The sequence below is a fragment of the Mustela lutreola genome, chromosome 6, assembly GCF_030435805.1.
Source record: "Mustela lutreola isolate mMusLut2 chromosome 6, mMusLut2.pri, whole genome shotgun sequence".
Lineage (NCBI taxonomy): Eukaryota > Metazoa > Chordata > Mammalia > Carnivora > Mustelidae > Mustela > Mustela lutreola.
Window position 1 is genome coordinate 799,884 of NC_081295.1, and position 25,721 is coordinate 825,604.

Below are 25,721 nucleotides of genomic sequence, written 5' to 3' on the forward strand. Positions count from 1 at the left end.
TCAGAAGGGGAGGTGAACCATGAGAGACTGTGGACTCTGAGAAACAAACTGAGGGTTTTGGAGCGGCGGGCGTGGGGGATGGGTGAGCCTGGTGGTGGGGATTAAGGAGGGCACGGACTGCACGGAGCACTGGGTTTGGTGCATAAACAATGGATCCTGGAACACTGAAAAAATAAAATCAAAAGGACAAAAAACCCCCATCACCGGCCACTTCTGAGCTGGGCCTGGGTGGAGCTAAGATCAGGCGCGATGGTGAGGATGCTGGAGATTTCTTCCTGCTTCCACGCCTGGGGGCAGCAGCCCCAATCCTGCCTTGCAGATGACTGTGACAGCGGAGGGATGCCCGGTTCTCGAGAGGGCATGACCACTGTCCCGGAGTGTGGCCAGTGCTTATTTGCTAGTGGTGCATGCAGGGCTCCTGGCCCCGCCCCTTCCTCATTTAGGGCCTGCAGATCAGGGGTCCGGAGGTCCCAGCGGACGTCAGAGGGCTTTCCGCCCACCAGCCTCAGAGAACTGAAGATGCAGATACCGGGGCTCCCAGCCAGCGGCCCAGCCAGACAGCCCACAGTCTCCGTCACATGCACCCGGGGCCACCCACCACCTGAGATTCCCCTCGTCTCTGTTCCCCGGTCACAGTCGTGACCAGAGAAGCAGGAGCGAGTGGAGGCCTGAGGCATGAAAGACAAAGCTCAGAAGATCAAGCAGAAAGTCGTCCGCTGGGAGGAGCAGAAACGGGCCTGCTGAGGGAAAGGGAATCTCCCACCAGCGGCCACAGGGACATCAGGAGCGGTTGCCTCTGTGAACCAGGAACAGGACACCGCAGATGAGGAGCAGCGAGAAGAGAGAACCACTCGGGGAGGAAAGGTGATTTTCACCTCTAGCAGAACTTAAAATCTCACTCTCCCAGCCCAGGACAGGGCACCCGGACAGAACGTCTCCTGGCTCGCATGCCCGGTGGTGGGCCCCTGCCCCGTCCATAGGCCCTGCCCTGACCTTCGGTTTGAGAAAGGCCAGCTTACATGGAGGCCTGGGCTCTGCCACCTTGCTGTGGTGGGGGGTCTCTGGCCTGGTCTTGAACAGCCTCGCAACGCTGGGAAGGTAAGGCCTTGCTTACGGTGGTGCCCACAGGGGCCTCTGTGCCTCTCAGGGAAGCTGGAGCCGTCACAACCCAGAGAACGTGGCCTTCCCTGGGGGCTTGCAGGGCAGGGTCACTGTCCCACGGCCACACGGGACATGCTTGCAGACACGTGCAGGTGCCTTGGAGTGGGTCTGGGCACACACGTTCATCCATGTGTTGTGCACGGGCAGATCAGACGGATCGTGCGCAGAGGCAGCGCTCTTCTCCTGGAGGCCGTGGCCATCAGCGAGCCCCCTGCCAGCTCTGTCATTTCTCCGTGACCCCCTCACTGCTGCTCAGATCTTCTCGAGCCACATGCTGGAGAAGGGAAAGGTGTATACACTCAGGCGCATCGGATTGTAACAGGGAAAATTTGCAACTTGTCACTAAACGGGACACTTCTGTCGCGTTATGGTTTCCTGGGCTAACGTTTGTGGTGGGCGCTCACAGACCTCACCGAGTCTGAGCGGCCGCATCGACGGCGTCAGCGACGTGCGCACGAGGACGCCGTGGGACCTTCCTGTGGCGCCGACGAGCGCGTCCCGCTCACCACCAGGGCTGCCTTCCCTGTCAAGTGCAGCAGGAGTGAAGGCGTGCGGAGACCAGGACGTGGGCTCCCAGCAGGGCCCTGTGGGGTAGAGGGCGCCCCGGCTCGGGGCCGTTGGTGAGATTCCGGGCTCTGCGGCGACGAAGGGACACGGCCCCCAGGGCCCAGGTGACTGTGAGAACGAGCCGCACGCCCCGCGTGGTACCAGGGCATCACCTTCCTCGGGACACCGGCTGTTTCCCACCACAGCTCCAAGACCCCGTCCCCCGCATGGCCGGACGTCACGGCCCCCGCAGCAAGGAGGCCCCTGCCCTGGGCCGCGTGTCCTCTCCTCTCTCGCGGGACCTGCCGGTGACAAGGTGTCTCTTCCTCGGTGGCCTCACTGCCAAGCCACGAAGGATCGTTTGCTATTTTGGCCGAAAGCTTCCTTCTCTTTGGAGGAAAATACAGTTGGCTTCCATGCTCGAGACAGATCTGGGAGTTGGCGTGCCTCGTCAACACGCCAGCGTGGTGGAGTCGCAGGTCGGGTGAGGCCCCCGGAGGGGTTTGAGGCTGCAGGAGAGGCTCTCGGTCCAGCGTGAGGGACACAAGAGCTTTGATGCTACAAATGGGAAAACTAGAAAAACCTGGGGAAACCACTGAACAGAACAGTCAACAGACACACTGGTGTGAGGTCACCCGGGCCGAGGACACAGCATGTTCTGGAAAGCCCAGAGAGGTCAACTGAAGGGAAGGGTGTGGGGAGGGGCTGACGCCTGTGCCTTGGGTTTGGGATCAGGGAATTGTGGTGCTGTTGACGGGTTATTTCGCTGGTTGTCAGGGAGAGCGCTGGTCTGGGACAGGGGAGCGAGTGGGAAGCAGAAGGGGCAGGAGCCCCGGTAATCAGAGGGCAGGTGGGGGCGGGCGGGGATTTGGAGACCGCAGAGGCCTGACCGCATAGACATGTCCTGGACAGGTGTTGCGTAAGTGGGCAGTTTCTGAGGGGGCGGTGCTGGGCAGGTGGGCCGTTCCTGAGGGGCAGGGGGACCTGGCACAGGCACGGGGGGCCCTGCCTGTCCCGTGAGTGTTCCAGGGGCAGAGAGAAGCCTGTCCCCAGGATCACGTGGGCGGGCCTCACCTGAGCAAGCGCCCTCCCCCTGCCCGAGGCCCGTCCTGATACTCCGTGGTGGCCTGGGCCACAGGTGGGCACAGAGACGTGTCCAGCTGGCATCACCTCGGGGGAGGTTTCTCCACGGATGAGATGAAAAGGCATTCGGAAGGGGGCGGGACCTCAGGTTCAGGCTGGTGATGCCTGGTGGGGACAGGCACGGGCCTTGTGGAATGGCTGACCCCTGTGTCCACTTGGCCAGGACACAGTGCCCGGCTGCTTGGTCAAATACTTATCCAGATGCAGCTGTGAAGGTGCTTTTATTTATATTTTTTAAAATAAATAATTCTTGAAGTATTTTTTTTTTGAAGATTTATTTATTTGACAGAGATCACAAGCAGGCAGAGAGACAGGCAGAGAGAGAGAGAGAGGAGGAAGCAGGCTCCCCGCTGAGCAGAGTCCAATGCAGGACTCGATCCCAGGACCTGAGATCATGACCTGAGCCGAAGGTGGAGGCTTAACCCACTGAGCCACCCAGGCACCCCATGAAGTTGCCTTTAGATGTTACCAAACATATGTGCCAGTGGGCTTTGAGTCAAGCAGCTGACCTCCCATGATGTGGTGGGCCACGTCCAAGCCGTTGAAGGCCTGAAGAGAAAAGTCCGGTGTCCCCTGAGAAGGAAGCCCTTCCAGGCCGCACCACGGACTCCTGTCTAGGTCTGCGGCCCCTGGAGTGCAGATGGGCTCTTCCCTTGGGGTTCGGGGTGTGCCTGGAGAGTGAACTTGCCAGTTCTCACAGTCCTTAAAATAAATCCTGATAGATACAGACAGACAGGCAGGCTGGTGTCCTGTTGGTTGTCTCTCTGGAGAACCCTGACTTGCCCCTCCTCCTCCAGGGAGCCAGGTAGGGGTGAGGAGGGCAGTTGTAGTCACAGGCTGTTCTTCAGCCACAGAGCCTACAGGAGCAGCTCCGTGGGTGGCCCCAGGACCAGGGTGTGCCTGGAAGAGGGAGGCCGAGGGGGCTTGGGGCTTCCGGGCCAGGGTGAGCCGGGAGGGCAGGGCTGGAAGATGCAGCTTGTCTGGGAACGTGGCGGAGGGCGGGGCGGGGGGCAGGTGACAGAGCAGCTGGTGAGCGGCGAGAGAAACCAGGGGCTCCTGGTCGAGGGGCACATGAGCCGTCTCAGGCAGACAGCCCAGGAGGAGACGCAGTCACGCGCTGTGTCCTTGAGCTTGGGTTGTCGTTGGGGGAGCGGCTGCTTTCGGAACAAGACTGGCCGAATGGACACAAGTGTCCCTCCACGGAAGGAAGAACGAGCGTTTCTGAGTAAGCGAAGTTGGCGTTGGCGCGGCATGGCGTCCGCAAGTCATGGGGACATCTTGTGATCCTGTCTCCGCGGTGATTCAAATTCAGTTTAATTAACATGTAGTGTATTAGTTTCAGAGGTAGAATTTCGTGACCCATCCGTCTCATACACCCAGTGCTCATCACATCACGGGCCCCCGGAATGCCCATCGCCCACTCACCCCGTCCCCCGCCTGCCCTCCAGCAGCCCTCAGTGTGTTTCCTGTGACAGTCTCATGGTTGGTCTCCATCTCCGATTTCTTCCCATTCAGTCCCCCCTTCCCTAATTCCTCTGCACTATTCCTTATATCCCACATACAAGTGAGACCATGTGATAGTGGTCTTTCTCTGATTGACTTATTTCTCTCCCCACAATACCCTCGAGTTCCATCCACATTGTTGCAAATGGCACGATTTCATTCTTTTTGATGGCTGCGTAATATTCCATTGTGTATATAGACCACATCTTCTTTATCTGTTTGTCTGCGGGTGGACACCAACAGAGCTTTTTCCACAGCTGGGCTGTTGTGGACGTCGCTGGGGTGAGGTGCCCCTTCAGATCACTGCATTTGTATCCTTTGGGTAAACACTCAGTGGTGCGATTGCTGGGTTGCAGGCGGCCCTCTGTTTGATTTTTTGAGGAATCTGCACAGTTTCCCGTGGTGGCTGCACCTGTTTGCGCTCCCATCAGCAGTGTGCGAGGCCCCCTTCTCCGTGTCCTTGCCAATGTCGGTTGTCTCCTGGGTTGCTGACTCTGGCCGTCCCGGCCAGTGTGAGGTTCACTGTAGCCTCGGTTGTCTTCATGGTAATTTTAATGTGATATGTAAAAAATAAGCTACCTGGAATTTAAAAAGCAGATGAATTGATCAGTTCTATTTTTAATACTTGAAAGGATGTTTTAAGATCACCACGAGACTTCTTTTCCCAAAGCATTTTTTCTGATAAATCCTATCAGTGAAAAATAAGAGAAACAAAAGCAAGCAGTTTTGATTTAAAATGCCTTCATTCCCAAAACGCTGGCCCAAGAACACGCCACAATCTCCTCATACATTTATGTCCAGTTTCTAGTGTGCGGAAGGCCCGGCAGTGGGGACGGTCTGATTCTGATTTAACCAGCGGGACCCCCCCTTCTCGGTCTGGAATGTGAGCTCTGATTGCAGAGACTTTGTAGTGACATCGACTGTCCGCTCAGATTTTCCTCACCAGAGATCCAGACCATTCCTTTGCAACAACAGAATCTCGGCAGGACGCGCTGCCCGGGAACTTGGAGAGAAGAAAGTTCAGAGGCGCAGTTGGGTACAGACTCTGGAGCTGGGTGACGGAGATGACTCCTTGCCTCTGGAATGTCACAGGCCCCCTGGTCATGCTCTGTTGGCGGGAGGAGGCGTTGTTTATGCCAGGCGGGAGAAGTCACTTAACTCATGTCCTTTGATCAAACATTTTTTTATGAGACCTGAATAAATCATTCTTCTAAAAGTGGCATCCCGGGCAGGGAGACGGTGTGCCTTTTTGAGGGATCCAGAAGCTGTGCTGCCCTTCCGCAGGGGAGAGGTTCTGCCTCGAGTGCCTTTGGCCTGACCCCGGACAAGCTCTCTGCCGCCTTCTCCTTCTTCTCCTTCTTCTTCTTTTTAAGATTTTTATTTATTTAACAGAGAGAGATCCCAAGTAGGCAGAGAGGCAGGCAGAGAGAGAGAGAGAGGAGGAAGCAGGCTCCCCGCCGAGCAGAGAGCCCGATGCGGGGCTCGATCCCAGGACCCTGAGATCATGACCTGAGCCGAAGGCAGCGGCTTTAATCCACGGAGCCACCCAGGCGCCTTGCTTTTCTTTTCTATTTGTAAGAGCTCTTTACATAGGAGGTGTTAGTCCTCCGACTGACACTGGGTGCGAGTATTTTTGCTCGTCCATTCTTGAACTCCTGTAAGCCTGGACCCTGATTTGCTGCGACTCAACCCTGAGCTGGCAGAGCTCACCGGGGATCTCGTAGCTGCCAAACCCCACGGGTTCTTGCCCAGCGCGAGCCTGCTCCCCGTCCCACTGGGCCTGTTCTCCCCGCCCATCTCGCGCACTCCTCCCGCCCCCTGCCGCACGGCACCCCCACTGCTTCCCCTGCCGCCCTTTCTGCTGTCTTCCTCGGCCTCCCTTGAGCGCTCCTTCGCCGCCGCCCTCACTGGCCGCTCCGAACTGACCATCTCTTCTGAGTTCATCCAAACTCCCCAGCACAAATCCCATGGCGCACGGGCGTTGAGGAAGGCTTGTGGCTGGATGTGGTGGCCCTGACCTCAGAGCGGGTAGGGAGGCTCCGTGCTGCAGGGGCCAGCCTGGCAGGCCGCCCACTCCGCTAGCCACACGCGGTGGCCCCGTCTTCTCTTCCTTCCCACCGCCCGCTCCCCATTCTCGCACACACAGCCCACGGTCAGCCAGACGTTCTTCCTAAATCCCCACCCCGTGGGCTGGCCTGTGCTTTACACTCAAGCACCTCCTGGAGTTTCTGATTCCCACGGGCAGGGTAAAACCCGGTGTGCACCGAACACTCCCATCCAGGGCACGCACACACGCCACGGGGCCTGCGTGCCGTAAGGGCAGGACGTGGGCAGCTGAGACAGAGACACAGAGGGATAGAGACAGAGAGACAGAGATAGAGAGAGACACACAGAGAAAGACAGAGACAGAGAGATAGAGACATAGAGAGATAGAAAGAGATAAAGAGACAGAGATAGAGACAGAGTCAGAGAGACAGCGATAGAAACAGAGAGACAGAAAAAGAGACAGAGATAGAAAGACAGAGACAGAGATAAGAGACAGAGATATATAGAGACGGAGAGAGAGATAGAGAGACAGAGACAAAGAGACAGAGAGAGATAGACCATGAGAGAGATAGAGATAGACAGAACAGAGACAAAGAGATAGATCCAAGAAGACATATAGACCGAGAGAGACAGAGACACAGAGGTAGGGAGAGATGGAGAGAGACAGAGAGAGGGTCAGAGCGGTCTTTGCCGCCGGACTGATTTTCTGGCTTGCCGGGTGCAGGCAGAGGTCCTGGAGTGTGGCCGCTGGGTCAGTGACATCCCCAGGGATATTTACCAGAGGTGCCGGCCCCGTGCTGGCCCTGCAGCAGACCTGGGCATCAGAGGGGGGCCTGGGGCCTTACTTTTGTTTGGGAGCCCCCCCTGGCATCTAGGGTACTCACTGGGGCCTGAGAACCACGGGGCGAGGAACTTTCGAAGGTCTCAGGCGTGAGGGGCTGACAGATGCGGGTTGGGGCTGAGAGGAGCTGGTAGGTCCCTTTCCCACCGAGATGTGGCCAGAGGGGCAGGGCGTTGTCCCCTGGAGGGGACTGATGGAGCTTCGCAGCGGGTCCCGGGGGGTCGCCTTACAGAGCAGGAGGAGCTGTGTGGTATCAAGCGTCTTTGTGATCTCGAGTGTCCCGGCTGTGTGCTGGGGGTCCAGCCGTCCTCAGCTGTCTGCAAACGCTGAGCCCCCGTGGCCTCCGTGTGCGCATCCCGGGGAGGCCCCTCAGGCCTGCGCAGTCTTAGCTCATTCATTTCTGAAGAGCTTCGTTTTCTTTACTGTGAGTTTCATATTTGTCTGTGTGGATTTCATAGCCAAGAAAATGCTAAAAAGTCACTAATTAAAATAAAAAGTCCTAAATGTTTTAACCTCGTGGCTTCGCCGTCCTGTAAGAGCAGATGACGGCGGCTTTCCCTAGAACCCACGATGTATTAAGAGCCACAGTGGAATTTGGCTCCAGTTTTGGGAGAACGAGAGACTCAGTGTCACCCTCGCACACCAGGGCTGGCGGGAGGCGGGTGTGCTCGCGAGTCACGTTCGGACGCCCGTCCTCACTAAGGAGAGGCCAAGCAGCGTCTCTTCTGGAGATGACTGAGTCGGGAACGTGGGGGCGCTCCCTCCCGAGAGATCGCGAGGTAGCTAGGGGTCCACACGGAGAGTTGTCCAGGGCAGGGAGGGCTGGGGTCTCTCTCCCCGCTGGGCCCCTGAAGTCTTCCCCTCTCCTAGCACCAGCCTCTTCTCCCCCTGCTCCCAGCTTCCCTGGCACATTCTCAAACCCTCACCTCAGCCCCTGGGGATGGTTTCTTCTCTGGTTCCCTGGGAGGGTCGTCTCCCTGGCTAGACTGTGAGATCCTCCGGCACTCCTTCCCACACCAGAGCCACCCGAGTCCTCTGCATCGCACACCGGGGAAAGCAGGGCTCACAGAGGCTCTGCGCTCTGCGCTTGTCCAGGTTCCCACGCCGGGCGGCACGGGGTGGGGGTCTGGGCCTGGGAAGCCGCTGCTCCGTTCCGTTTCATTTCCCACCAGCGGGTCGGACACCAGCCGGACAGCACAGCCGAGCACACGGTCTGGTGCGCAGGGAGCGTAGCTCAGCATCACGGCTAGAATGATGCTCGGCAATTGTGTGACTTCTTCAAAAAACATTTCTCCTGGTGACCTATTTCCTTGAAGCAAACCAACAAATGATTTCAGTGAGAAAACTCCACCTCACTACCTGCTCGTGTTTATTGTCAACAGAAGAACTGGAGTGAAGGCGACCGTGTTGTCCTGCCGTGGCGTCCTGGGGCCGGACGTGGTGTGACGCAGTGGGACGTGGACAGCAGCTGGATTCCACACGCGCTTCTGACCAATGGCATGCTGGGTTTCCAGCCCTTTGGAAGTACACGGGATTCCTAGTGACTGTTAGGCACGGGTTTCGGCCCCCAGAAAGACATTTGCTCCCTGGGAAATCCCTCTGCCATGGCCGGCGCCTGCCCCACCCCCAGCCCCTCCGCAGCCCTTTTCCTGCTGCTCCTTCGGTTCCTTTCCCCAGTAGATAAAAATAGCAAAGTGAACATAACACGTTCACAACACCATAAAGAAATCAAACCAGAGGTAAGAGGACAAGACGACTGGACATGAAGTAGGCACTTGCGTTCCCTTCTTTGTTTGAATCCAGCTCTGAAGTTGTCCAAGCACCATGGAAAGTTTAATAATTTGGAAAGAACATTTTCCTACAGCAAATGGATTTTTAGTCTGGAAGGATCCATTTACACTCGAGCTAGGAACTGTGGGTTTAGTCTTGCTCTTTGCCTGTGACGTCTTTGGCCACGTTGGTGTTTATTTAAGCTGAGAGAAACGTGCCCGCGCAGCTGAGGGAGAACGTCTGTGTGGGACTTGGGCACGGATGACTGTGGCCGCGGGGCTCAGCCAAACCTCCACGACGGCTTCCTTGGTTCCGTCCTTCGCGCCGCCCAATTTCCTACGATCTGCCGGTGCCCGTCTCTCTGGTTATGCTGACGGCCGTGAGCCGCGGGATCGCTTGCGTCTCCCACCAGCGACCGTGGCCTTTGTTAGCCAGTCCTGGGGACACTTCCTTCAGTTCTGTTGTTGCTGTTCCTACCCTCATCAGCCCTCTTCTTCCGTCCCACTGGGTGCGTAGAGCTACAGACCATCCAGAATTCTTACTTGGCAGACAGCCGTGGCTCGGGCATCGGCATCTGCTCGCCGAGCTGCACCTTTGTTATCTTCCGTCCCGAGCACACGATTTCACTCTTCGAATCTCTCCTCGAAGACCTGAGGGATCTGCTCTAAGTTCGCTTCTCCCACGGGAGCTAGGACACACCTTGCCCCTCCCTCAGGCAGTGTCTGCCAGGCCTGGCCGTGAGTTTTCCTGCTTCCCTGTGTCAGGAGAGTCATCTTGTTATTACCTGAAAACCAGTGTTTGGGATTCTATTTACTGTTGGGTGACCCGTCGTGGTGAGAACTTCCCAGTGTCCCTCTGATAAGCGGTCTGTTTTCAGTGATCGTTGCTTATCACTCAAACAATGTCTCAGAATTTTCTTTTCTTTTTGCACTCTAATTTTGCTTGGTTGTATTGGGTTGAAAATACCATTTGAAATGCAAGTACTTGGCTAAAGAAAGACCCTCATCCACACGTTACCTCTCCTTGCCCTAGTCAGAATCAAACCGTGGGTGGGCATAAGCTATTTCTAAATAACACTAAGAACTAAGCCATCTCTAACAACTCTACCAGCAGTAACGATTCATTCTCGTGTTTCCAAAGACGGTACTGTTTTTGTAGTGACTTGTGTTACGTGACCTATGCATTTACTAGAACCTAGTGTAGACTTGCCTCTCCACCCCACCCCCCGTCCCCAGGGAGCCTCTGGGGAAGAGCTGAATGGAAACAGGTTCAAGGTTGGCCAGGTCTCTGGCTTTCGTGGGGCTCAGCTCCTGACTTCTCAAAGACCGTGGGATTTCCTGTTCCTGTTGTGAGTTAACTATTCCAAGCTCCATGCCTCTAATCCAGATACAAACCTCTAACCAACAATGGACTTTCTGTGCAAACACCAATCCCGCAGTGTTTGAGAGAGGCAGAGGAGGGTGCAGAGAGCTTGGTGGAGGCTGGACCTGCTGTCCGCTCCATCCACTCGCTGGCCACAGACCTTGGACCCCTGACATGTGCCAAGCACCATACCAGACACTCTTTCTGTTTCTTAAATTTATTCATTTTTTATTTTATTTTATTGTATTTTTTTAATTTTTTTTTTTATTTTTAGCGTAACAGAATTCATTGTTTTTGACCACATCCAGTGCTCCATGCAATCTGTGCCCTCTATAATACCCACCACCTGGTACCCCAACCTCCTACCCCCCCACCACTTCAAACCCCTTTTGTAGCAACATGGACGGGACTGGAGGAGATTATGCTGAGTGAAATAAGTCAAGCAGAGAGAGTCAATTATCATATGGTTTCACTTATTTGTGGAGCATAACAAATAGCATGGAGGACATGGGGAGATGGAGAGGAGAAGGGAGTTGGGGGAAATTGGAAGGGGAGGGGAACCATGAGAGACTGTGGACTCTGAAAAACAATCTGAGGGGTTTGAAGGGGTCGGGGGCGGGAGGTCGGGGGAACCAGGTGGTGGGTATTAGAGAGGGCACGGATTGCATAGAGCACTGGGTGTGGTGCAAAAACAATGAATACTGTTATGATGAAAATAAATAAAAAATAAATTTAAAAAAAAAAGAAAAGTAACATTTTAGGACGTCTGGGTGGCTCATTCAGTTAAGCCACTGCCTTCGGCTCAGGTCATGATCTCAGGGTCCTGGGATCGAGCCCCGCATCGGGCTCTCTGCTCAGCGGGGAGCCTGCTTCCTCCTCTCTCTCTGCCTGCCTCTCTGCCTACTTGTGATCTCTCTCTGTCAAATAAATAAATAAAATCTTTTTTTAAAAAAAGTAAGATTTTGAAAACAAAGATTTAGACATATGTCGCAGGCCCTCAGAAAAGGGACCCTGATGCTTGCAGGGAACGAGCGGAGACCCTGTCCCGTCTTCCCCACTCTGGAGGTTCTCTGACTTCTGCGCCGAGACTCCCAGTCACCCTGCGTCCGCAGGACCTTGGCCAAGTGGCCCTGACCTCCCCCACCACCCACAGCTCTGCCTCTGTCTTGCTCAGCCTGCACGCACAGCATCTGGGTCCGGCCGCGGGCGGGGCTCTGGGGGGCGACGTCCACAAGTGCGGGGCACCCTGGGCTTTTCCTCGCTCTGTTACTCCTGTCGGAGGCGGTACATATTCACCGACTCTTCTTTTCCGTCGAATAGGTGAAATGATTTAGAGTTCCTGGTGATGTTTATTCACGCGCTCATTGACTTTTTCAACAGCATTTACTCTGTTTTTCAGGCAGCGTGTTAGGCCCAGGGGCTCACTGGCGGGCCGGACACGCTGCTTCTTCTCCAGTCGTGAGTGTCTAATGCGGGCAAATGAGGCTGTGACAACATGAAGCTTTAAAGTCCCTGAAAACACGACATTTAGGAAGTACCCCTGAACTTCTTGGACACTTCCGTGCATGCTGGAACAGAAAATGATCTTACAAAAGAGTTGTTTGGAGCCTCGCAAACCGAATCATCTCAAGGGCCGGGTCTGCGCGAAGATGCAACCCAGAGGCCCCCTGCTGAGGAGCCCGGCCTCTTCCGCGCGTGTGACTCACGTTTCCAGGGCTTTCGGCTTCTGCTGATGCTTCCGAGGGTGTGACTGGGGGTCCCAGCCCAACCCGAGCGGCCGGTGGGCGAGCGTCCTGCCGGGGGGGCTGTGGGGGGAGCAGAGAAAATGCTGCGTTTCCTTTGGCAAAAGCCACAGATTGGCCACGGTACGGTATCCCCCGTCCTGTGCTTCGTGGCACGTGGAGTTGCTCAGAAATTGGTGGCTCAGTCAGTTAAGCCACTGCCTTCGGCTCAGGTCATGGTCCCTGGGTCCTGGGATGGAGCCCCGCATCGGGCTCTCTGCCAGCGGGGGGCCTGCTCCCAGGTGATCGCGTGGTTCCTCCCTCCTTACCCTTCCCTCCACATCAGTCCCTTCTCATCCCCCCAACCCTCCCTGTCTCTCCTCCACACCCCTCCACATCTCCCCCTCCCCAGCCCTCCCCTCCCCCCTTCATCGCCACCCTTCCTTCAACGCGGACTTGTGCCGGGCTCTGGAACCACTTCCTGGCTACCAGGGTGGGGGGACCGTCCCGCCATCCAGGAGCCGAGGGTCTGATGAGGGACTGAGTGGGCAGGAGCGGGACCTAGAGCCGTGGGTAAACGCTAGCCTCCAGCATGTCCTTTCTGGAAGCACTCGAGGCCCGCCGCCAGGGGCTGGGGAAGCGCTCTTGGAGCCCCGCAGGCTGGCAGAAGGTCGGGGTCTCAGGTAACCATGAAGACCCCAAAGGTAAGAAAGAGACCCTACTACCCAGGGCCTGGAAAGACGGGACAACGGATGTTTGTTCTGAGAAGTTCTGTGTTTTGTTTATCACCGCAAAACAACGGGTCCCGGTGATGGGGATGTCCAGGACGTCTGTGCAGGTGGTGCCCCGGGGTCCTGTGCGTGCGGTGCGTGTCCCGCCGCGGGGGCAGGACAGAGGCTCGGGAAGAGCGCGAGCAGCCGGGACACCTCGCTGCTGGCGTTCGCGGCCCGTCACTTTGTCCCGTGACCTCTCTGCTCAGCGCTCTCCTCTGTGGAAACAAGCCCTGGTGTTCTTGGAGGGCTGAGGCACACCTGCTCTCGGGGTGCCCTGTCAGCGTCTCTGCGGGGACGCTCCCCCTGCCCCGGCCCAGCACCTGCCTGCGCTGCCGGGAGCAGGGACTCTGGCCTCCCCTCCTCCTGCCGCTCGAAGAGGCTGAAATGCCCCCCATGTTCCAGGGTCCCCATCAGGTCTGCTCCTCGCATCCAGCCCCGGCTGTCGGCAGGGCAGCAATGATGAGGAGGACGTGCACCCTGAGAAAGGTCGCCACGAAGGGGCTCTTGTGGGCCTGGGCCTCCTCGTTCTCCTTGGAGAGGCTTGCCCCGCGGGCCAATGACCGAGGGTAGCGTCTCCACCACATCACGCTGCCTCGCCGTGTCTCTCCGATGGAGCCCCCTCCCCGTGCAGTCGCGGCTGGCGGAGGCCACGTGGGACACGGAAGGAGCCTTGGCGACTCTGTCACATGGAATCGAGTCAGGGGTCCCAGACATAAGCCTCCCTAAAAATGTAGGAAGGAACATTTAGGGATGGATGCTTTGTAAAAGTCTACTTTACTTTATTAAACGATTTATCATGGAATTATTTTAATTATTTCAATATTATTATTTTAATGGTTAAACCCCTGAAAAGTCTCTTAAAACACCAATCAGGACTCCGTTGCCTCTTCTGGTGTTTCCTGTGCGTCCTCTTCGGAGTCCCCATGAAACATCAGGGAAACAGGAAAGAAATCACCCAGAACGGAAACAAAAGAGCCGTCACGATTCTCCGATTTGGGGCAGATGAGTCTGAATTACAGGTTTGGAAACTCTTCAAGTCTCCTTGGGCAGCCCGAGCGGAGGGAGGGCCTCTGGTGCCCGCTGGCCGCGCCCGCCTCGAAGGGGGCCCCTTCCCGTCAGCAGCAGGGGCCCCAGGGGCCTCGGATGGCCGTGCTGCCGCCTCCGGGAACCACCCTGTCCCCACCTGTCAGGAGACCCCACCCCTGTGAGGCCCGCGGGCTGCTGGGCTCATGCACTGCCCAGCGGGATTTTTCTGTCGTCTGATACTTGGAGCAGGTTTTTTTTTTTCTGGTTTAAGTTTGAAAATTGGAGGCAGAACATGGTAAAGATTCTGTCACAGTCTGGCAGAAAGATGGTCAGCGTCTGCTGGGCTCTGGAACCTGCGCGTTTTCTCTAGTCGTTGATTCCCACGGAGCTCCTCTCGGGGCCGAGGTCCTCTGGGGGCCGAGGTGAGCAGAAAGTAGACACTCATCCGTGTTGGTGGAGACTCGACTTCCCTGAGTTTGTCTCATTTCCATTAGAGATGACTTCATGTGCCGCACTCAGCTGTCTTACGTTCAGCTGTCGTCAGCGACACGTCATCAAGTGTCACGGGGTAGTCCTCTGCTCCTCCTGCTCGCTTGTGTGATGGGTGCTTTTAAAAAAACTTCTAATCTTGAAACAATGAAAAAATAAAATGAAATTTAAAAAAATAAAAAATAAAAGGGCAAAAAAAATTTTAATAAAATTTTCATTTATTTTTCTTTATTTTATCTTTTCAGTGCCCCAAGAAAAAAATCTCATTTATAGAGCAGTAAAAGTCAAAATAGTATGAAATGAGTTTAATAACAATTAAATCTTTGTGAGTCGCTTTGATTCAGGAGTCTCTCTTGGAAGCAGAACGTGAGTTTGAGCATTGCCTTGTCAGTCGATCTTTAGATACGTATCTGATAATAACATTGTCTAAAGTGATTACGACTAGCGGGATAAGCAGTTTAAACGGTCATTTAAAACGACTGCCGGCACTCACCACTGTCAGCCGCTGTGACTTATTACCTCATCTAAAACCGAGGACCTCAGGTGAGGCAGGTTGTGAAGCCTGGATTTTACAAATTGACGAGCAAGGTTGAAACCCTAAGTGCCTCCCTGAGCACGTGCTCTCTGACACCTATAATTCCTCCCAGCTATCAGCGGGACCCAGTTAGATGTCTTCCCTGTGTGTGACTCTTATAAGATTTCAGGAAGGCTTTGTGGGTTGAATTGAGCTCACTTTGGTGCATACTGGTGAATGTGTTTCTGTGACTATTGCATTCAAATAATAATCAGTTCGTGACTGCCTCTGTCCTCAGCCCTGTCCCCTTCGCTAGGGAAAGGACTCTCCGTTTCATTCATGGCACTCTATCTCAGGAACCGGCTAGAGCCTGGAGGACAATAAATAAATGTCCTCCAGAGCCTGGAGGACAAAATAAATACACGAAGGGAGGACTTTTATTTAAAGAGTTTTCTTCAAACTGTGAATGTGGCCCCAAGGTTTTCTGGAACCTGACGTTGCTAAGAAATGGAAAGCCAAGAAGAGACCCTAAGACGTGGCAGAATCTTGGTGATGCCAGGGAAGAAGCAAGACGCTTAGTAAACGCAGCTTGTTCTCAATCATGTGTTCTGAGAAGCGCATTTTCCACGAGGATGACAGTGCTCGGGGTTAGCTTTAGTGGGATGTGTGGGGGGCACTGTCACTTCTGTGTCCTGAACTGGGGTGGCTTCTTGAACTGCTCCAGTCCCCAGCTCTGCTGACCATCTCAGGGTTATGACGTGTGTACTTGTGGAGAAAAGATGAGTCTGTCCGCAGAAAATGTCGTTAGAGTCACACAGACGTGGCTGTGCGGCTAAATGACCCCAACATATGCTTCTTCCTGGGTTGTGTGATGCTTGTGGCAACTGTTGTCTTTACAATTTTAATTTATGTTATTCTTTTATTTTAAATAAAGATTCTCATGTGTTCCTAGATTTATGTGTATAACTGTCTTAAAGAGAAAACTGTAAAACATTCAAGCCACACAAAACTTGGGATCCTATGCTTATTAAAATTATAAAAATTAAGGGGACTTTTAACGTCCCTAGATTTTTACATACTGAATAACATGAAATACACTTTTATGGAATAGAAACTGTAGAGGTTACAAGAAGAGATTGCTCAAACCACATTAGTTGTTATGAGAAATGATACTTATCTCTCTTGGTGAGCATTCCCTGGACTAAGAAGATGAACAATATAGAAGATGATCTTATGAAAGTTATATTTACTTGTGTGTGTGTGTGTGTGTGTGTGTGTGTAACACAAAAAGCAAGGTGTGTTGGGTGCCTGGGTGGCTCAGTCAGTCAAGCAGCTGCCTTCAGCTCAGGTTGGGATAGAGTCCCATATTGGGCTCCCTGCTCAGCAGAGAGCCTGATTCTCCCTCTCCCTCTGCCTGCTCTTCTGCCTAATTGTGCTCTCTGTCAAATAAATAAATAAAATCTTTAAAAAAACCAGCAACAACTAGGGTGTGCCTGGGTGGCTTAGTCGGTTGAGTGGCTGCCTGAGGCTCAGGTCCTAATCCTGAGGTCCTGGGATCGAGACCCACATTGGGATCCCTGTTCCGTGGGGAGTCTGCTTCTCCCTCTGCCTCTCCCCCTGCCGCTCTTCCCTCTCTTGCTGTGTCTCTCTGTCAAATAAATAAATCTTCAAAACAAACAAATAAAACCCCAAATCTGAGGAGGAAAACAGAAATGCTAGACCACATTACATTTTATCAGTAATTACATTAAAAGTTGATGGTCTAAACATTCCAAATTAAAGACAGAGATCGTCAGGGTGGATCAAAAGCTTCAAACAAGAAGACACGGGTGGGTTGAGCACGGAGTGTCGGCAAAAACAGACCGTGCATATGTGGAGAGGAAGCCATTGGTGTCGAAGAAGATGACCTTCGGCGTGGTGGACCCTGCTGGAGGTAAAGGGCGAGCTTGCAACGGTGAAGTGCCCTTCTCTTCGTTAGGGAGTCGGCACAACCACGGACGTGCTGGTGCCCGATGAGAGACCCTCCAGCCCACGAGGCCAAACCGACCAGATTAAAAGTGGGGGTGGATAATGACTCGCTGGAGCCGGGTCTTAACACTCTCCTCTCCGCGCTGATAGGCCAACTGCACAGTCAAGACGAAGCCTGGCCCAGGACCCAGCATTGCTCGGAAGGGTTTCCTGGCTGGAACTGGTCGGAATGTAGGCTCGGTGTGGGGAAGACCTGGCTTGTGGTTGCGAGTCCTCTGGGGAGGAGGCGGGGGTTCCCCTCCTGCAAGGCTGTTTGGATGCCCGGGCAGGGCCTGCTTCTCTCGGTGAGGCGCTGGCAGCCCCTCGGCTCCCTCCTTAGGCTTCCTAGGCTCCTTCTCTGCAGACAGGCCCGGGCGGCGCTTGCAAGAGCCCAGGGTCTCCTTCGAGCCCGTCCGCTGCCCGGTAGCTGACGTAGTGCGTGGGTCCCCACGTGCACTTCAGGTTTGGGCCACTGAGGGTTCCTTCCTTCCTGCCCAGCTCAGCAGCGCAGTTAAAAAGATGATTTTCAAATTGCATTTAGCACTTTGTTTTCAGCAAGAGAGATTCCAGGAAACGTAGTTTGTCCTGAGGGCAGAAATGGGAACTACTTTCTGGAAAACATGGTAAAATCAACGAGTAGCGCGCACTCTCCGTCACCGCCGTGTTGCCTCCCACAGCAGAGAGAGGATGACCTCGGTGGCCGGCCCGCGGAAGGGTTAAATCGAGCGTGGCCGGCCCGCGTGGCGAAGGCGGCCCGCAGCTCCTGGGGTGGGGACGGAAGGCGAGGGGCCGCCGCGGCTGCGACCAGCCGCTCCCGAGAAGGAGCTCTGAGTGTCCTTGTTTGTTTCCAGCAAGTGTTCGAAGCGTTTGCCATTTGGAGGAGTCACCCCGGTTCCCAGGGACCACAGGCCAGAAACATTCCTCTGGAACCACCGAGCGGCCTTCCTGACTTGCCGCGGGTGCAAAAGTGCAGGCTTTCACTTTCTCCGCTCTGCATATTGGAGACCCGATGGATGAAGTGGCCCGGGCTTGACCCCCCCGGGCCCGAGACTGGCTCCTGCAGGCCGCCCCGAGCTCCAGCTCCCACCCTGGGGCTCTCCGTTCTGTGACGCTGCTTCAGCTTGCTAGGAACCCGCTCCCTCGGACCGACCTGGAAAAGCCATTATCATCCCTATGATGCACCGACGCTAGTTAAACACACACCCCTTGTGGGTTTGAACAGTGTGGGCCTCTCGCAGCGGTCTGCCGAGCCCCGGAATGTGAGCACGGCAGGAACACACCCCTCCTGCTCTTCTCACCTCGTCCTGGACGTGGCAGGCGGAGTCTTGGCTCTCTGTCCCAGTCGGAGACTTGGCTGTGGCTGGTCTCTCGCTGCTACTGCAAAGGCCCTAATAACAAGCAGCTGAGGACAGGGCGGGGCCCAGGCTTGGACGAGGGACGGAGCCTCCCCTCGGCGAGGTCTTCCTGCCGCAGCAGAGCCCGTGTTGTGCGGCTCGGTGGGGGGGGAGGGGGGCTGGAGTGGGAGGCCGTTTTGTGCGGCCCCTTGGGGGTGACCTGCCAGTTTGCTGGGGCACAGCTGACTGGAACGGAAAACAGGCATTTAGAACAGGGAAGTTGTCGTCTCAGAGGAAAAGTAGCAAAAGAATCAAGTCAGTGAAAGTTTAGTGCTTTAAAGCCAACATATTTCTTAACATGAAGATGAGCGGAAGACACAACCACTCAGCCAACACCACACACCGCCATCATCCCTGCACTCAGGAGCAGACTCCACCCCAAAAATAGCAATAAAGAAAAACCAAAATGAATATGAACCCAAACCAACCCTCCCCCACAGACGAGTGTTTTAGTGACAGACCCGACCTGGATGAAGGGGGGTTGGCAGCTTCGGGGAGCCGCTGTCCGGACTCAGGTGGGAGCTGTCAGCCCTCCCCCGACCCTCCTGCCTCCTGCTCTCCAGCCCCGCTCCAGAAGAAGGGCCAGAGCCAGCTGGACTCGGCTGTGGCATCTCGATCCCTTAAACGAGTGGGGCGTTATCTCCAGAGAGCACGTGTGCCGTAACACTCCTCCTCGAATGCGACGCCGGCAAAGGAAGGCGGGACAGAGACGCAGCGGGACAGATTGTTTGCAGAGAACATTCTACAGCATTCCTCAAAATGCTTGAATCCAAACAACCCCTAATGCACGGAAGTCGTCAGTCTCTAGTATCTCTTTAGAACAGTTCCCTGGACGGCCCGCTGGGGCGGCTCCCCGTGTCCCCACCGGACCCGAGGCTGAAGCGTGGCCTGCGGAGCCGTGCTCTGCGGGAGACCCTGAGACCCTGAATAAGTCTCTTAGGACAAAGACCTGAGGTGTGCATTTCTGTGTTTTAATGAGATACCAGGAGACTTGCTTAGAGCCCTAAGTCAATGTGTTTGTTAACAGGACACTCGAATCAGGACGGACGCCTTCCCAGACTGTGTGTTTCCTCCTTCACTTGTGAGGGTGGGAAGCGGGAGGGCGAGCGCCCCACGGATCCCCCACACCACGCTCGGGGCCCAGGCCCCCCTCGGCCCGGTTGTGTCGGAGCCACTCTGGGCCTCCGTGGGACAGTCCCGTCAAGTCAAACGTGTCTGAGCAGTCCACGGTTCTAGTTTTTAGCTCGTTAGGTATTCTCTCTTAAAATAATTGGAAACACATCTGCGGTTTTGTTGGATGGGGCACTGGGGTATTTGGACAGTTTCATCTTCTCTCTTGCAATCAGCTTCTAGATTACGTGTCTTCAGTCTCGGCTTTTATCATATCCTCATTCTAACCCTTGAAGTCACTTTGTATGTATCATGGGGTGAGACCCAAACCCTCTAGTCGGGTTCCAGTGTCTCAGCAGATGGTTCCTCCCTCCTCTCTGTCCGCTGCTTCCCGAAGCGTGAGGTCTCCCTCCAGAGGGCTGTGTCCTGGGACCGTCTGGGGCTGTGGGCAGCGTCTGGGAGAGAATGCCGTCTCCAAAGGGAGGCCCTGCAAGGCATGCGTGCCAGAGGGACCTTCGTCCCTGCTCGGGGATCACGCTGGTCCTCCAGGGGTCCTGGCGTGGGAGGGCCTGCGGGGCAGCCCCGAGCAGGCCGTCAGCCCACCCGCCTCTCATCTCACAGCCTCACGAGCACGCGCGTGGGAAATGGAAGTCCCTCCACCATCCTCGGAATCCTGGGCTGTCGGTCAGCTGAGCGTGGCCTGGCCCTACAGGAGTGTAGGACCGGTGTTCCCTCTCCACCCAGAGCATCTGTCCTGGGTCCTTGCTTTGGAAACAGGCCCAAACACCAGGCCAGGGCTCTCTTGTTCAAGTTTATTTACGCCAGAGCACAGTTCCAGAACTGATTCTTAACAGAAGCTGATACACGAAACCGCCCCGCTGGACTGAGGGAAGACCTACACCGTAGCACACGTGCGTTTTAAGCACCTTGTATGTCTTTGGGAGCCTAAGAACCGGTCCTGTCCACCACGAGATTTCTTGAGCTCGTGTGTGACTTCTCCTATGTCCCCAAAGCTGGAAGGACTCGTCCGTTTCACTGTTGAATCCCTGACACAACAGGGAGAGGTGAGTGCCGGGGGAGGGGCGTCCCGGGGACCACACCGGCCTGCGAGGCCCCATAGCTCACCGGATGGTGGCACTCTGCCCCCTGAGACTCCCCGGAAGGTCCGGAAGGCGTCAGGGTCTCCACGGTAAGACCCCACACTGTCCTCGCGAAGGGGGCACCACGCAGGGCCGCGCTCGGGTGTAGGGAAGTGAGCCCCTCGCCAGCGGAGCGCGCACCTGAGTTATCGGGAATGCTCCTGCGCGGTTTTGTCTACTGTCCCCCACTTACTTGCTTCTTCGGTCCTGGGTCGACGTCAGTGTGGACTCACTGCGGTTTCTGTCCGGGCTACAGGCCGGTGCGGCTGATTCTGCTGCTCTGGCTGGTCCAGCCGGGCCGCTGGGGCTCTGGTGGTTGCGGTCCCCTGGCCGCCCGCCGCCCGCACTTTGCCGCGTTACAGGAAGCTCCGGGCTCATCGGTCCGTTTCCGACCCGGTGGTCCTGGAGGCGGTCGTTTCTGCACGAGCCTGGGGCGTCCCCTGGAGAAGGGCGCGTAGAGGCCGCCATCGGGGCTCCGGGGCGCTCAGGCCGCCGCGGTGTGCCTGCTTCCAGGCGGCCTCCGGGCGTGTGTGCGCCGCGTGTACTGTCCCCCGCACAGACAGGGCGGTGTCGTCATTTCTCTGCACGTCGCCCGTTTCTCCTCCTGACCCGGCGGCTCTGACCGCGCCCCGGGCCGCTCTCGCCGGCCCCCGCGGCTCGTGCGCCCCACGTCTCTGGTCTTCTCAGCACGAAGCAGATCCCGGCTGCTCTTTCTTTCCAGGGACTCGGGGCACAGAAGTCTGTTTAAGGTGCTACGTTGAAGCGTGTTTGTTTTCGTGAAGTCTCCACTGCGGCACGACAGCGTCTCGGACGAGGTGGCCGACGCGGAGGGCAGGACAGCTTCGCGCTTCTGGCTCCTCCCGCCCGCGGCGCAGACGCTCCGCTGCGTCCTGGACCGAGAAGCCCCCTTGCTCCGCAGGTGCGTCGGGGAGCGCGGTGCTGGCCGGTGTCCACAGGGGACCTGCGTCAGGGCCCCGGCTGCGGGCGTCCCTTCTGCATACAGACCACCCCCATGTCTAGCCCTCCCGTTCTCGCCGGAGCTGATCCCTTTCATGGCAGGACACGGAGAAGAAAGTTATACTTGTATTTTTGGTACAGAGCCACAGATATTGATAAGAATGTGATTTATTTATTGATTTATTTACGGCTGGGACTTGCTTTTTGTCTTTGGAGAAGCGTGGAGTCACCAGGGCTGTGGGGAAGAGGCAGAAGGAGCTGGCTGCCCCCGGGTGGGCTCGGGGGGGCTGTGGGTCCGGGGGAGACAGAAGGACCCATTTCGTCCCAGAACCTACAGCTTCTGTTGGTAGAACAACCCAAGTTTAATGATCAGAACATTCACCGTGCAGCACCCTACACGTCCTCGTGGCTATTCTGTGATTGTGATTTTTTGTCTCTGGTTTCCCCAGAAGCTTAGGGGAAGCTTGACCTTTTAGTGGAAGAGCAGAGGTAGAAGAAATGGCCAAGTCTTCTTCTGCGTCACAGGCAGCGCTTTGGCTCTTTGTCTTATAATTAAAGGACTTAATTATGGTCCTCCGCTGTCCTGTGCTCCTGGGTTTAATGCTTCCTCTCCGGGATCCGAAATTACTGTTTCTCATATCCACCACATCTTATTTCTTAAACATTCTAATAACACTGCAGTTTATTAAAGAGATTTTTATGTAAAATTAAGTTATTTTAAATACTGGGCATGCTCAGGAAGCCAGCAGTCGTGACGGTGATGGTAGAGTGACACACGTGTCTCTGTTTTCTTGTGACTTAGCAGGGAGTGTGTGACTGTGGTGTGTGAGTGGGGGCCACAACGTTCACTCCCTGGATGGGGACAGCGCTGGGTGTGACCGGGGCTGGGAATGAACATGCACTGTGCCATGGCCACGGCCCAGGCCAGGCCCCAGGAAAGGAGATACCGTGGGCGTGCTATGAACAAGGCCAGTTATAAACCCAAGATTGACCTTTTGGTTGTCCTCCTTAAACACCGTTAGGACCCCCCCACGCCCCCCTGGTTCCCTGGCCTGATCATCTCGCCCGCCTGCTCTTTCCGAGTGGGGCGGGGGAGGCGTGCCGCGAGCGGCGTGCGTGGGGACACACGAGTCGGGAGGGGCTTCCCTGAGCAGACTCTGAGCTTATTCTCAGAAAGGCTGAGATGCGTTTGGATCAGGGACCTCTGATCTGAAGAGCACCTCCCAGACCCCAGTCCCCCTTAGTTTTGTAAACCGGGCAGCTGCTGAGTGTGCCACCGAGGGTCTTCTGGCGTGAAGAGGCGGTGACACAGAAAGACGACTCTGCTGTGTGGAGGCTGGGGAGGCCACAAGGTGGGAGGAACAGATAGTGGCCACGGCCACGGTGCTGGTCGTGCAGGAGCACAATGGGGGGAACCGAAAACATACGAGCCTTCGAGGGCCTCTTTATAAGAAATAAGGAATTAGAACTGTGAGTGCAAAATGAGTTAGGAAGTATTCCTTTCGGCATCAGTATGGTTGGATGCAGGTGTGTTCCTGAGGCTGTTCCTGGACCGGGGTGGCCAGCGGTGACAACCACGCAGAAGCCCTGGGAGCCACGCACTCCGAACAGAGCACGCCCCAGTGCACAGCACAGGGATGCCCAGTGATGCCCAGGGTCGCCAGTCCACTGACACAGCAGTCTCCCGTGTTTGCTGTGCCAACAGCTAACTTCTGCAAGGAAAGTGTGTGCATGTGTGTGGTCATACATGCACACACGCACTTACACATGCACAAGTACGTGTGCACACACGTGTGAACACATGCGGATGCGCATGCACACACACACAGCCCCACATGCATGCACGTGTATGCACCCGTGTGCACACACACCGAGCCACACATGCACACCCACACACACGCACTGATGCACACAGACGCATGTGTGCTTGCCCATGGTGCATGTGCACACGTGTACACACATGTGAGCACACACAGACGCATGCACACGCACACACACACCAGCTGAGAAATCTTAATATTTAACCTTCTTGAGCCTCACGGATAATCCTTTCCCTCTGGGCCGGACGTTATTAGGATCAGAATCACAGTGGTGCAAGCAGAGAATTAGTGGGATATTTAGGGGAAGCAAATATCTTCAGGATGCAGAGACTTAGTGGGTGTGGCCAGAAAGGACACAGGAGGCGCCTGCGTTTCTGACTTCAGCACAAATTAAGCACGGAAGAAAGTGCACATTTTGCGGGAGGCAAGTCTTAAAAATCCGCCTGTGTCCGTGAGGAAGCCAGCGGAGAAGAGAGAGCAGCAACGCCTTTTGTTGGGGCGATTTCTTGTTGCCGAAGGGGGAGGGACACACAGCTCGTGAGTTTTACCCCCGGCCGTGGCCCTGGATCCCACCCTTGCTCCCGGCGTCCTGGTGCTCCACAGTCTGCACCGGGGAGACTGCTGCTGAGCAAGGTCATTCTGCAGTTGGCAGGATGGACTCGTGGGTGGAACTTTTAAATGTTAAGATCGTTTTCATGCCTTTATTTCATCAACGCATTGTCTATGTTAGGACCCAGTTCTGGTGACCCACGGTGGAACAATGTTATGTAATACGGCATTTTCCAGCCAACGGTTTAATAGGTCACGCCATCCCTGAAACAGGACTGCGATGTGCACGTTTCTGAAACCTGGTGAAAACGTTCGTGTACAAGGGACTTGTGTCGGGTGTGGAGAATCTGAAGAGGCAGAACGAGCCGTGTGGGGCAGAGTAAATGTGTCTGGGTCTGGGAGGGAAGCGTCCCCTGTCTTTTAGAAAGCCGTGGGGCGAACGAGAGGCCTGCAGACTCGTGACACTGCTGGAGACCACACGCTGGATTCCAAATTAGCAGCTTTGGGAAGTTGAGGGAATATCTAAGTGCTACGCATTTCTTAAACTTTCCCAGAGTCCACTTTCGAGCAGAACGGCTTGTGCTTGAAATGTGCCCGAGCTGTCGCCTGAAGGCTGCAGCTTGCCGGAGCCTCACGGGTGAGTGGGCCCTGGGAGGAAGGCTGGCCCGTGACGGTCGTCCAGGGCCTGGCCTGGGAGCTCGCCTCGGGGTTCAGGGGCTCAGGGGGCTGCCTCCTCCTGTGGGGCAGCTGTGGACAGGCTGTTTCCACCCTGCACGTGGACCACAACCTCTGGGGCCCAAACTCCCGGAGGACGGGTGGTGTGCTTTCTGGGGGTCTGGCTCAGCCTCTCTTGCTGTGAGGGGAAAGGTGTGCCTCTCGCACACCGGTTCTCCGCGGGCTCTTGTGAGCGACCCACAGGTCCGCAGAGAAGACGGTTCTTCGGAAACTCTGTCTTGGGGTGGCCACAAGCAGCAAGTACACCTTTGACACTGGACAATTACCCACGCGAGAGTGGAATTTGGTGTTCAGTCAGCACCGGGAGGCCACCAAGCACCCCACTGCCAGCCTCTCCTGTGCAGCGCCTGCCACAGGAAGCGAGTCACTGCTCACCCCCAGAGCCAGTGGCTGTGCAACACCACAGGGAGGAAAAGTCCAGCCTCACAGGGGGCTGTGGAGATGCTCTGCTGGGACTAGAAGTCTTGCAGTGGCCGGTGAGGGCAGGTGCCAGCGCCTGGACACCCTTAACTCCCGGGGAACCTGCCTTGGGTGCCTTCTCGCCAGCCACATCCACTCACCTGATTCCCTCGCGTGCTTGGGGCTCAAAATGCCTTTCCTGCTCGTCAGGATCCCAGTTCCGAGACAGCTGCGCAGTACTCCAGTGTGACCCGACGGAGGCAAACAGTTTGAAACCCGGTGATGTCTGGGCTCGGGGACGGGTGCTCTGGGAAGCCGCCTGGCGGAGAGGGGGAAGCCCAGCCCCGCTCCCGCTCGGCCGCAGCAAGTCCTGCGGAGCCGGCCTGTCATGACGGGACCCAGCCACTGCGTTGGGGGAGGGAAGTGGCCACCCTGTGCCGCGCAGCCCCTGCCCCCGCCAACACAGGCTGGAAAACAGCTTCCCTGCGAGGGACACAGACTCTCTTAAGCTCTCAGAGGGGAGACGAGCTGGCAAAGGGCCATTGGTTGGGAGGCGTCTGCGGTGGATGCTAAGACGCCGCCAACAGGCGGTTGATGTGCACGTGCGGTGTCTGCGATTTCTGTCTCAAAAAGCGGGAAGTAGTAGCTGGGGCTGCTGGACACAGCTCTCGGGACGCCACCGTCACGACAGACACCGCCGTGTCCTCCCACTCCCC

General features: G+C 56.0%; 1 protein-coding gene across 2 annotated transcripts in view; it reads left to right on the forward strand.

The window, feature by feature from the left end:
• WDR27 (WD repeat domain 27) overlaps window positions 1-25,721 on the forward strand; it is a 197,558-nt gene that overhangs the window by 147,797 nt on the left and 24,040 nt on the right. The window contains exon 25 of one of the 2 annotated variants that reach the window (XM_059176473.1): window positions 11,772-13,668. The exons of the other annotated variant lie outside the window; for it this stretch is intronic. Within the exon in view, the coding sequence (XP_059032456.1) occupies window positions 11,772-11,783 (12 nt within the window). The 3' untranslated portion in view covers window positions 11,784-13,668. Of the gene's footprint in view, window positions 1-11,771; window positions 13,669-25,721 lie in introns of those variants that run through there. 2 annotated transcript variants of the gene reach the window in all.